Source organism: Parambassis ranga, chromosome 21, assembly GCF_900634625.1.
Source record: "Parambassis ranga chromosome 21, fParRan2.1, whole genome shotgun sequence".
NCBI lineage: Eukaryota > Metazoa > Chordata > Actinopteri > Ambassidae > Parambassis > Parambassis ranga.
Genome location: NC_041041.1, coordinates 17464503 through 17476559, shown reverse-complemented (window position 1 = coordinate 17476559; position 12057 = coordinate 17464503). Strand labels below are relative to the sequence as shown.

Genomic DNA, 12057 nt, shown 5'->3' with positions numbered 1-12057 from the left:
GTCTATCATATTAGGTATTGAACCAAATCTGTCAGGTTAATACTAGCAGATATAAGTACAATGTATGCATAAAAAGTTCAATTTTATTGTGGTAAAACAGTGAGCCTATGCATGCATGTTTTTACCAGCTGAGGGAATAATCAGAGACCTGGATGCAGACAGACCTCAGGATGTGCATGTGCAGGAGATGTCTCCACAGTTTACAGCAGCAGCAGAAATTGGTCTGCTTTTTTTATTAGTCGTATGTGCGTGTGTCCATTTGGCATAAAAGGTGATAAAGTTATTAAGATCTCTTAAAATGAGTCTGACTAACTAACTATCATTGCTGTTGTTTTAGGGTTAGTGTTGTGCACTACATGCAGCAAAAATAAATAGATCATTTGCTTACTCTTGTTCAGGTTAATATTAAAATCCTCCATCCTGGAGGCTTAAGGACGGAATCATTTCAAAAGAGAAGTTACAGGGGAGTTCAAAAGCTTGATTTGTGAAGGCAGACTGTAACTGTGGTCATCCTTATAATGTATGTACCAGGTAAGGCTAGTCTTGTATTATGTTCCTGGACTTGTTACTGGCTTGTATATGTGATCAGTGTTGAGTGCTTTTTTTCCCCTCTTGGACTGGCTGGATTGGCACCAACTGCACCAACTTCATGCTGTTGAAAATGTATTTTGTTGACACATAATATTTTCTGATGTTGCTCACAAAAAAACACAAAACCCCCTTTTTCAGTGTTTGCTACTATAGTATTGTTGATTTAGCCTTTTCTCTGTACCTGTTTTAGATTTGTTAAGTAGAGCTGTTTACACCTGAACATAACAAAACTCTGAAGCCTTTTGACTAGCTAATGCTTAGCTACAGTCTAAATCACTACATTTTAATTTTCATTCAATCACAGAGTTTATATGGTGTATTAAGATGCAACTACAGTTTTAAAACTACGTAACGCACCTGTTACTGACCTTATCTTATTTTACAGCAGTCTGTAGACTGCATTTGATTCAATGCCTTGTGGTAATGAGGGGATTGTACAGCACATGTGCCTGAGTTTTTTCAGTGTGTGATTGTGAGACCTCAGCGTGGGCTGCAGTCTAGCTTCAGCTGTTTAGTGGCTCCACAGTCCACACTCCCTCCTCCCTGATTTCAGCTGTTGGAAGTAATTTGATATAACTCAGAGCCCTGTTGCTGGTTATGAAACATTTTGTGCCTAAGATGAAATAACAGCTCAAAGTGTTGTTATGTTTTTGAAATCAAGGAACATTTTAAATATCCCAGTGGAGCAAGGTGTGTGGGTTTTACCACATTAATACATTTTTTACCACATTCTTTAGAGTTAATTCTGTCCATCACTTGTTATGTGTTTTCCTATAAACACAGAAAAGAAAACAGTCTTAATGAAATTATGATGAGAAAGGATCTTTGGCCAAGCTTTCAACCATCACAACAACAATATATATATATATATATATATATATATATATATATATATATATATATATATATATATATATATATATATATATATACATATATATATATATATACATATATATATATACATATATATATATATATATATATATATATATATATATATATATATATATATATGTTATATTATATATATATATATATATATATATGTTATATTATATATTAATGAGACACATTAAAGTGGCTTAACAGCCACCTGTTAGTAAGAACCGTCCTATGTGAAGTGACTTTTTTTGCTCAAATGACTCTAAAAAATGATTTTTAATCCAGAATCTGGAAACTGCCGTAGACTAAAATGAGAGGAATATGTCAGCAGTGCTTTATGTATTATTTAGCAAGATATTATTGTATTTATATTAGAACCTCTGACACTGAAAAAGCAATAACACCCACTAAGTATAGTCTTTTGTCTTCAGTGAAGGTGCAATGGATATTCAATTCTGGGTTGAATGACTATCGCAGATTTATTAGCTCCAGATGGAAACATGATTATATGAGATTGCATCATTTTTTATTAATGTCCCAAATCCTCAGTACTTTCTTCAACATCTTAAATAAGATTACCGTAACAGAACCATAAATGTTCTCATGTGGGATATGTTCTTGACAACTGAAGAGATTAGGATTTCCTGAAAATGTTGTACCTATAAAACAGTTTAAATGATGTATTGGACAAGCTGTTAAATGACACGGTAGGTAAGATTACAAGGCAGAAACACATTGAATCTGAAAGACGTAAATCTTGTCAGTCTTAACCCTTTCAGGTAAAGAAGTTAAGTAGTCTGCTGAAAGTTTTTTATTCTGCCAAGAAATGACAAATGGAAGCACAGTCTCTTCAAGACGTGGTTGCTGACCCCATGGTGGTGCTGTGAGTCTTTAAATAGAGTGGAGATTAGATTGATAATTAGTTTAATTTAAATAAGACTGCTCAGACTTTTGACTCTGTGCTCATGTTGACAGTTGCCCTGGTGAATAATATTACTCATGTGTAGTAATAAGCACACATTGCTGCTGTAAAATCACAATAACTGAAGTTGTGTTTTCAGGACAGAGCTGCAAAGCTGCACTATATACCAGTCCTTGTGGAAAGGGACCCACCCTGCTCTATGTAAGGTTACACTGCCACATAGCATTTAACAGACAATTTTGTCTTTCTTTTCCCTGACACTGGAATGTGAACAGAACAGACATTCACAGAGCCGTGGACGTGTTCAGACAGTGGCCCGGAGGCCTACAGATAAAACCACTAATAATACACAATTCTCAACCGCTTGCCTTATCCAATGATATCATCCTCACTTTCAATCAAAAAGGAGTCACACAGAGGAATTCACAAATTCTTATCTTTTTGTAATGATATTGAACAAAAACAAACAAACAAACAAACAAAGCAAGGTTGCATGTGTACACGTTTGTACCAATGACCTCTAGCTGCTGTGCTGATATGCATCAATCTATCAGATCAACAGATGGGGTTTTCCAGAGCTGAAGATCATGCACAGACAAGACGGTGGTTACATCTGACACAGCAACATAAAAATAAAGACAATAAAGAATTTTTTTTTTATTATTAAAATTGTTTTCCAGACACAATCAGCTGTGTGTGCTGTTGGCCATCAGCAGCCTATTGATGGCAAGTATGTAGTACAAAGCTCAAATGTGGCCTTTGAAAAGAAAACCAACTTCATCCTCTAGTGGCCATCTGGTGTAAGTGCAGTTCACTGTGCACTCTACAAGCTTTTTTTTTTTAAAGCTTTTCAATTTTTAAGTCGTATTTGGCTTCTGAATTGAAATATCACTCTTGAAAAGTGTGTGTATGCATTTGCCACGCTTTGAATGTTTGATCCTCACTATATATAGTCAGAGTGTGAGAATAAAAGAGTCATTTGCTTATAGTAAAGGTGTGCAGCTGTCAACATGATTTGTGATTTCACAAATACTTTTGGAGACAGTCCTGGCTGAATAGGCCACTTACACAAGCGGAGTGTGGAAAGAAAATCACATACAATGCACATACACTGACAACCCAGTAATTCTCAGTTATAAAAATGTCTATGTCTTAACAAGAAAATTAAAAAAAACTGTTCTGCAGACTATTTGTTTTGTTTATTTTTTGGTCAGTTTAACTGTTTTTTGTTTGTTTGTTTTTTTACATTTATCTTAGGACTGAATTTTTCTCCACAACCTCTGTCTTCCTCTGGTAGGTCTCACCTTGTTCTTACCTCTAAGTAATATAACCTAAAGTAAATAAGTCTTAAGTGGAGCTACATGTGTTCATTATCTTGTCAAGTCTGTTCTTGCGAGACCTCAGCAGTGTAAACTTTGTATGAATGGTGGAAATCTCACGTTTACACAGCTCATGCTGTACTTTTTTATCTTTTCACATCCACTCCAGCCAGTGTCAATAGAGGAGCACAGCCTTGGGCTTGACAGATGTGTCACAAAGGGACACAGTCTGCTCAGTGTTCATTGTTAAAGTGTAAAAAATATGTATTATTTTTATTATTATTAATTCTTTTAGGTGTTCAGATGCCGGTCGGATGTTGTCACGTGACTATGCAAATAGTTCCCTTTTAGGACCTGGCGGAAGTCCTGAAGTGAACCCCTGCAGGTCACTTCTCTCCACTCTTTTTTCTTCTTCTTCTGTTTCCAGCAAAGCGCTCTGTGTCTTATCAGCTGTTTCGGAGCCTGCAGCAGCAGCAGCAGCAGCAGCGGTGGTGCTGGTGGTGCTGGACCAAGAAAGCTGTGAAGACTTTTTATTCCTGCTTCCCCACCTCCGAACTGTCCATGTAGCTTTCTGCACTCGATCCGTTAAAGAAGATGAAGATGAGGTAAAGTTCTGCATCTTCATTTTACACCTCCTGTAGTTTTCAGAGCAGCGGTGAAGTTAAATGTGAGCGTGGCTGTGTATGGTACCTCCGCAGGTGTTCTTCTTGGCTGGAGCGCGTTGTCTGCTGCGTCCTTTTTGTCGTCATCCCAGCTGCATCGCAATGGCCCGGTAAGAAATAACGCTAAAAAGTTTTGTCTTGGCTTTGACGGCATGCCCACAGGCTACCTTCTGATTTGTAGCTCTCATTTTTGTACATAACTTAAGGGCGTCATTAACATTCAACCTTTGTCACATAAATCTTGTCTGCCCCTTTCACAATAAAAGCTTAAAACGGGCTTAGAATGAACTTTTTAGAGGTGTATACGGTAGTAGTCTTGGAGACGGATTGTGTAAGCTGTAGGATAAAAAGTGGATTTTATGTTGCCACACAATATTAATTTGTTCCAGAAAGCTGCTGCTGTATGCAGAGTGATGTTTGCTCCTGTCTCTTTTTGGGTCTGGTGGCACATGTTGCATGGTCTGTTAACTAATCCATAGACAGGTTTAAATGTACAACAATGTTTTCTAGAAGGTCAAACAGTGTTTTTTTTTTTTTTCAAAAGTCTACAGTTTTTATTTTTGCAGCTGCTATCAGTGCAGTTTACAAGATGAGAGGACAATGAGGCATTCTTTCTTGCTAATAGTGTTGAAGTACTCTAAGAACCAGGACATGAATGAAGTGTGTTCCTGAATTATTCAGAATATTGTACATTTAATTTAGTAACCGTTCAAGAGAGTCATGTGACCGTCAGATGATAGGGAAAGGAAACTTGAGAGGATGACGATTAATATTTGATCAACCCTGATCATTAATGAGTGCATTTCGAGTTTTGGGTGCATTATTTTGACTGTAACTCTACCAGTACTGTAATAAAAACAAATACCTGTGGACTAGACAGGTAGCTCTACTTCAAAAGGGGTAAAACATAAGGAATGCTGACTTGTCCATGTGGGTGGAAAAGGCCTGGCACTCTGTCTGAAGAGCAATGCTTCAGCCGCCTGCGACATGCTTGAATTAGGTCTGATTCATTCTCATTCCCTCGCTGGGTCAGGAATCCCTATTGTCATGTGATCTTTGACATGCACCCAGCGTGGTTTTGCCTGGAGGGAGAAGGACGATGCAGGGGGAGGGGAACGGCTGTAAAGGGAACACCCCACCGGGCCATTTAGTGGCTGAATTAGATGCCACATTAAAAATCACAGCTGGCTGGGAATGGGGGGGGGGTGCTCTCTTCTTTTTAATGCGGAGGCATGATTGACTGCAGGGACAGGACAGACATTTTAAGAAGTTGTCATGATACAGGCTGCAGGGAATCACAATACAAAAAAGTGTTGTGTAAATCTGATTTAATGACTTGCCCAAATAATGGCACTAAAGTTTTTAAAATTAAGGAAATAAATTTGATTGATTATAGATCTATTCTTTTAGAAATAATCTTCTATATACAGTGGTGTCCTTCTATTACTCAATCTGGCTATCAGGTGCCTCTGTTAAGATCACTGTAACTCCTAAATGTAATAAATGGGCACGGATTCTGTTGACTCAGTGAACCTTGTGATGTCTAATCCCTGGGGTTTCTAGTCAGAAAACCTGCTTATGCGAAATCAACATCTCTAGAAGTGTCTCACAGCCGTAGCTCATGCATGCACCATCCAGCATTTGTTTTTGTTGCATTGTGTCAGCAGAGGTTAATGAAACCACTGCTAAGTGGACGGTTTATGTGACTGCAGTTTGTATGGGTTTGAGTCAGTGTAAGCATACATTTGTGTGGGTGGGGGGGGGGGTCATTCAGAATGTCAAGTGGATGTCTGGATATCCTTCTCAGCTTTGGCTTAGTCTGCATGTTCAACAACAGGTGATTGACACTTCCTTTATGCATGTATTCTCTGCTCTCATGTGCACCAGTATCGGCACTATCGCTTGGTATGTCTGTCAGTCATCCAACCTGAAGTGAAGTTCAGATGCCATTCATTTAAGATGCCATATAAAGTGTTTTTTTTCCATAAAAACAGTGTAAACACTGTTCACAGCAGTGCTTCAGATGGATGTGTTTGTCTCTATAAAAACTCTCAACTGTCTAGGAGCCGCACAGGAAGAGTTTCTCTATATGAGAAACACATTTCCTAAGGACACTAAAAAGGAAATGTAGATTCGGTGTAGTTTACTTTAAAGTCGACCTGTTTTTGTAAGAAAACCGCAGTGGTCACATCCTGCTTTGAGTACCTAATTCAGCCCATCTGGATCCTGTAGTGAATCTAAAAAGTTGTATATCCTACATCTACTGTAGACAGTGGAAAACATGGCCTAGTTTCACAGTCACTCCTGTGACACAGTGTGTGTACATGTGTGTGTTACCATACCTTAAAGCAGTGACCTGAACCACACCTATTTGGTCCATTATTGACTTCATAGTATGTTTGTAAAAATGTAAAAGAATCAATTTTATTTTAAATCAAGGGTATGAATGTTGTGCAATATGCAGTTTAGAAGTCTGACATTGATAATGTAAACAGTAGTTTTCCTTACATCACCATGTGGACAGAGGCACACTGGCAGGCCTTGGCTTAGTATTTGGTAACCCCTATCATCTTGCTTTTGAGGGCAGAACATCCTTTTGAATGCTACCTGACAGCTGTTATTTGTATTTTTATGTGCCCCCACCTCTCTCAGCGTTTCAGGTGCACTCAGCTGTTCTCTCATGCTGTCCCTGATGTCAAAATGCAGGGTTTACAGCGGCAAAATACAGAGAGACAACATAATGACTGCTTATGTTCCAAAGAGAAGAGGATTTGTAGGGCTACTTGCTCCGTACACCTGACTATCTCCAGCACTAATGGCACGCTGAGTGCCCTCTTACCTCTCAGCACTTCTTTCCTGTTTGCGGTGAAACCCTCACTTATTTGCTTGTCTTTCCCAGCCGTAATCTAGGTAACAGTTAGAGGAAGGTGTGAAGGTCTGCAAATTACAGGACAGTGTATTAAAGATGGGAACATGCAGTACAGTAAGGTAGATAAATAACAAACATTTAAACAGCAACCTGCCTATGAAGTGTACTTCTTTCTTTGTTCTTTTTTCAGAAAGACCTCTCTTGATGAAAGTAATTTTGAGTGCATCACACTTAGTAAAATAACTCAAACAGGAACCAGGTGCTGGAAAAGAAACACCCCTGTTGCTATTTCATATGGAGATTGGAGCGCTGTAACATGCATTGTTGATTTGTTGACCACCCAAATCAAGCCTCTTCAGAGACCCTCACATAAGCCTGGCATATTTTTTTTTTTGCTTTGTGTGGTCAGTTTGTCAGCAGTGCTGGCTGTAGCCTGGATGAAAACTGGTTTCCATGGCCACCAGGTGCAGATTTTTTCCACCACAAAGCCCTATTTGGCTGAGGCCAAGGAAACCGGATCCATCTACCTGCCACTTTGTCTCACTCTCCAGCTTTAGGTAGTGTTCGCTTGTCCTCACTGACAGCCTGCTGAACACACAGAGGCATGAAACTAGAGACCCCCCCTCCCTCCAATCCACCCATTTACACTCTCTTGTCCTAAGAAATCTATACCATCAGCTTTCCACTCTCCATGGTCGAGGATGTATTTAGAGTGACCAGGACTGTATAGACTGCTTTAGGTCTGCAGTTATGATGGGACCCTCGTACAATATTTAGAAGGTGTTTTGGAGATTTAAATATAAAATGAGCATATTTTAACTGTCAGATGTGAACAGCGTTAACACTCACACCGGCTACCACCCAATGTGTGTTTTTTTTTTAATGAATGAATAGACCATTCAGCATTTCATGAGGCCCCTTTGGGGAATGCCATTGTGCGTTTTGAACCTCACTTTGCTGTTATTTCCCTCTTTTTTTTTTTGCTCTCCACGTCTCCTTATCTTCTGATTGACTCTCATGATGTGCAGGCTGCTTTTCAAGGCATCCTTGAATTCCACTCATTCACCCGTCCTTCAAGAGCTGCCACGTCTGTAGGCACCTCTCTTTTTTACCCTCTCACAAATCTCACACCATGGGGGTGTGAACTGAGGAGAATCCCATGGGACAGGCAGATTACCATCAAGCTGAGAACTCCTGTGACAAAAGAGGGATTTTGCTGAGTCCTGTACCTCTGTCCTTTACTTTCATATAGGTTTGCCGAAAGTGGGACTTTGGGTGAGGTATGGGGTTTGATGATATGACTTGTCTTCACTGTACCTGAGGTGGACTATCCAGGTGCACCTTGGAAAAGATATACAGAAAGAGACAAAGACAACAACACTTATCTGTTGAGTAAAGAACAATTCAGCATTATAAATATGTTTGCTTTCAAATGAAGTGCCGCTATACCAACTTTCATTTCATTTCTTTGTAAGGATGTCCCTTTAACCTCTCTGCATAGTCTTACTACGTTGCTTGGCGCTATAGTGCGATATAGGCCTTCGGCTTGTGTTTGATCATGTGCTGAGCCTGGACTTTACGAAGTGAACGCCTCAGTTGCTCATAACTTGGAAGCTGCTAATTGTTGTGTGAATCATGAGCTCTTAGACAATAAAGGGTGCCCTCTATTCACTCAGTCGTTGTTACAGGCCAGGTGGCACAGTGCCATCCATTGAGAAGTTTAGAGAGGAGGAACATAGGCCAGCCATGGGGATGTTTAAATATTTAGAGGTCCAGTGAAAGATTTGCAGGGCCATTCTTCTGCTCAGACAGTTGTCTTATCAGTTGGGGAGACGGTCTGGAAGGTCTGCAGTCCAGTTCTCGATGGCCACTTGACTGGCTGAAATATCCTATGAAACCCATGTTCAACAGAACCCTGTGGTTTCACAACACTAGTTTACAACCTTAGTATTTGAGCTTGCTAATAGACTTTGCTGTGTAAAGTCCTTGTAACCTTCAGCTTCCTGTTTTGAATGTGACTGTCCAAGTTAAAACAACAACAGACAGTATGAACGCAAGACATGACAAAATCTGTGACATTTTGATGTGTACGTTGTGCTCTAAAACAATGGCTTGTCAACACAGGTAGGCATGAGTGTGTTATGGAAAGGATGAATTGTGAGTTGCCAGATTACCTTGGTTGAAAGGTTAGGAACATGTAATATAGATAGGGTTATCATTGAATATTCATCAACAAATCCAACTTCTGACAATATACTCTACCTAACACTCAGGCTGGAACTATTGATGCTGCTCTGTGAGCTTTTATTCCCACAACTTGTTTCAATCATCACATAGCTTGTGCCAACCAAAACAAATGGTTCAGCCACCTCACTGTTCATCTTCTTGCTTTCTTGTGCCCCGTAATGCAGCTTTATGCACAGTAAGCGATACAAGTACAGTTGTAGTGTACACACCACAGTTAATAAGTGTTTGTACCTGCTGCTGAGAATTTACATGTTGTGTGGAGGCCCATAAAAAGGTGCATGCTGGCATTGGGCTGTGTTTTTTTAAATCCTCCCCTTTTCTGTTTGTGAAACTCCGAAAACATAATAAGGTCACTCGCACTGAGTTCAAGTTAGAATAACAGATTTTTGGTCTTATCTATGAATGTATGAGATAATAGGGCTGTATTTGACAAGAATTTCTCTGTTTTGATCTTTATTTAGTTCCTAAGCAGAACAGCATTCATGTTTACTTTGGATTAGTCATTAGTAACAGTTCTGATGGGTATTTAGATATCATTTTTTAAATACTTGTAATACCTGAAAGCCGTCTATTTCTACTGTAGAGTCAAATAAATCTTCAGTACTGCTGGTTCACAAAGTTCACTTGTTTCAGTTCAGGTTGGTGGACTGGCTTACCAAATCCCCATCACGTGGATTATAACATGCCTTTGCTTGGCTTATGCTGAAACAGAGAAAGACCATGACTGCGAGCTTTTTGTGCTGAAGTGACTAGAGGAGGAGGCAATGATCGCTGGCACCTAGACCCTAGTCTGGCCCATACTAATTGAGGGCCCTGATATTGTCTTGTTGATGAAAGCCCTCTTTGTCCCACTTACTTCTCTCCATCTACTGTATCCCCAGGCCTCTGATATGGCCATAGGCATAACGTCATTCCCTCGCAGCCATTGTCTCCATTCATTATAAGGGGATTAAAGTGTCAGTTGAAGGTGAATTATAAGCTAGGCAGCAATATTCACTGAGGGGTGCATGTGCCCCCGTCAACACCCTTGCAAGAGGACAAGACTTTCAGGAATGGAAGGGATCACCTGAGTGCAAGGTTAAAGTCTATGCTCCTCATTCTGTGAATCAAAGGAGAAAGGTACTCTGTAGCCAAGTGACAAAGATTAGGATTAAAGAATGGGGTGTGAGACAATTTTAAACACCAAACTCCAAGTGTTGGTTGTACTCTATAGTAGGTAACTCTATCTCATCTGTTTTTAAATGTTGTCCTCTGTGTGGAATTATCATATCTCCGTTGCAAAGAGGAGGCTTTGTGGCAAAAGTGGTTTTGTTTCTTTCATGGTTGAAAAGACGTGTTGGTGGAGTGCTGTGGTAAACTGAGAATCAACACTTGAGTTAGTCCTCAAAGAGGCCAGAAAATGGACAAAGAGGCTGCAGTGGCCCATGGACAGATCTAACAATCTGCCTACACAACCTACCTAGTGTAGAAATCTGACTTGTATGCACATTCTTTCCACATGAAGCCTACATTTTCACTGGAGGACAGTGTTTACTTATGCATTCAGTAACGACAACAGCCATGAAGGGAAATTCATTCTTGGCGTACGCTGAATCATAAGAGGATATGTGCATATGAATCTGCACGTTTGCCAGCATTTTTAGCTGCTCGGTAAATCATAGACCTGTGTAGGCAGGTAGAATATGCGCATTCATGGTGAAGGTGATGATATTTTTAATGATGGGAGAAAAAAAATGTGTGAGGGAGTATAGTTTTGTTAAAAGTCGCCTGTTCGCATCAAAGGATCAGATATTTAAAGCTCACAGGAAAAGTTGCAAAGGTTGTCGAAGCTTTTTATCTTCTTGATGGTGAAATACAATCTAGAGTTTAACATATTCTAAGTAGAGAGTGTGGTTTGTAACACAGAAGAGGTTCTAATTTAGAATAGATGAAAAAGGGGAGATTAAAAGAGAATGAAATTACATGGCCTAAAAATGACATCTTATCTCACTTGTAATCTTGATTGCATAAAGACTGCTGTCTTATATAGTTAAACCCTTTATTTAATTATAATACATCACGGTTAAATGGCTAAGCACTGTGCCATAAGGCTGGTATAACATCAAACCCTTACATTTTCAGATGGAAAATGTATCAAGGTCGTTAGATGGTCAGTCAATAAATTGTCCTGTGTGACTGGCAGGAGAATCTAAAGAATGCTGATAGCCTGAGAAATTTGTCAGTGGAGAGTCTGCACACTAAAAAGATGGGCCTCTATTTTATTAGATATGAGCATGTCTTGGAATGTGACCATAATATACCTTTTGACTCATAGAGCCTCAAGTTCTTTCAGTTCCTTACCTCACTTTATAAATAGTCATTTGCGGTTTCTTGTCAAATTTTAACCAACAGTATGTATTGCATTTAAAAAGGACTCATCATCGCTTGCTCTTTGATTCAGATATTGTTGACGATAATGTACCTCTAACTACTTTTTAATTACGCTGATGGTGCTTGATATACTTACCAACAAAGAGCAGCCGCAGTCAACACTTTCAACAGCTGCCTAAAATGATAGCCCTT

General features: G+C 39.4%; 1 protein-coding gene across 2 annotated transcripts in view; it reads left to right on the top strand.

The window, feature by feature from the left end:
• Positions 1 to 4132: 4132 nt before the first annotated feature.
• col18a1a (collagen type XVIII alpha 1 chain a) overlaps positions 4133 to 12057 on the top strand; it is a 51971-nt gene continuing 44046 nt past the window's right edge. For both annotated transcript variants that reach the window (XM_028393652.1, XM_028393651.1), the window contains exons 1-2: positions 4133 to 4322; positions 4416 to 4489. In XM_028393652.1, coding sequence (XP_028249453.1) covers positions 4312 to 4322; positions 4416 to 4489 — 85 coding nt within the window. In that variant the 5' untranslated portion in view covers positions 4133 to 4311. The remainder of the gene's footprint in view (positions 4323 to 4415; positions 4490 to 12057) is intronic.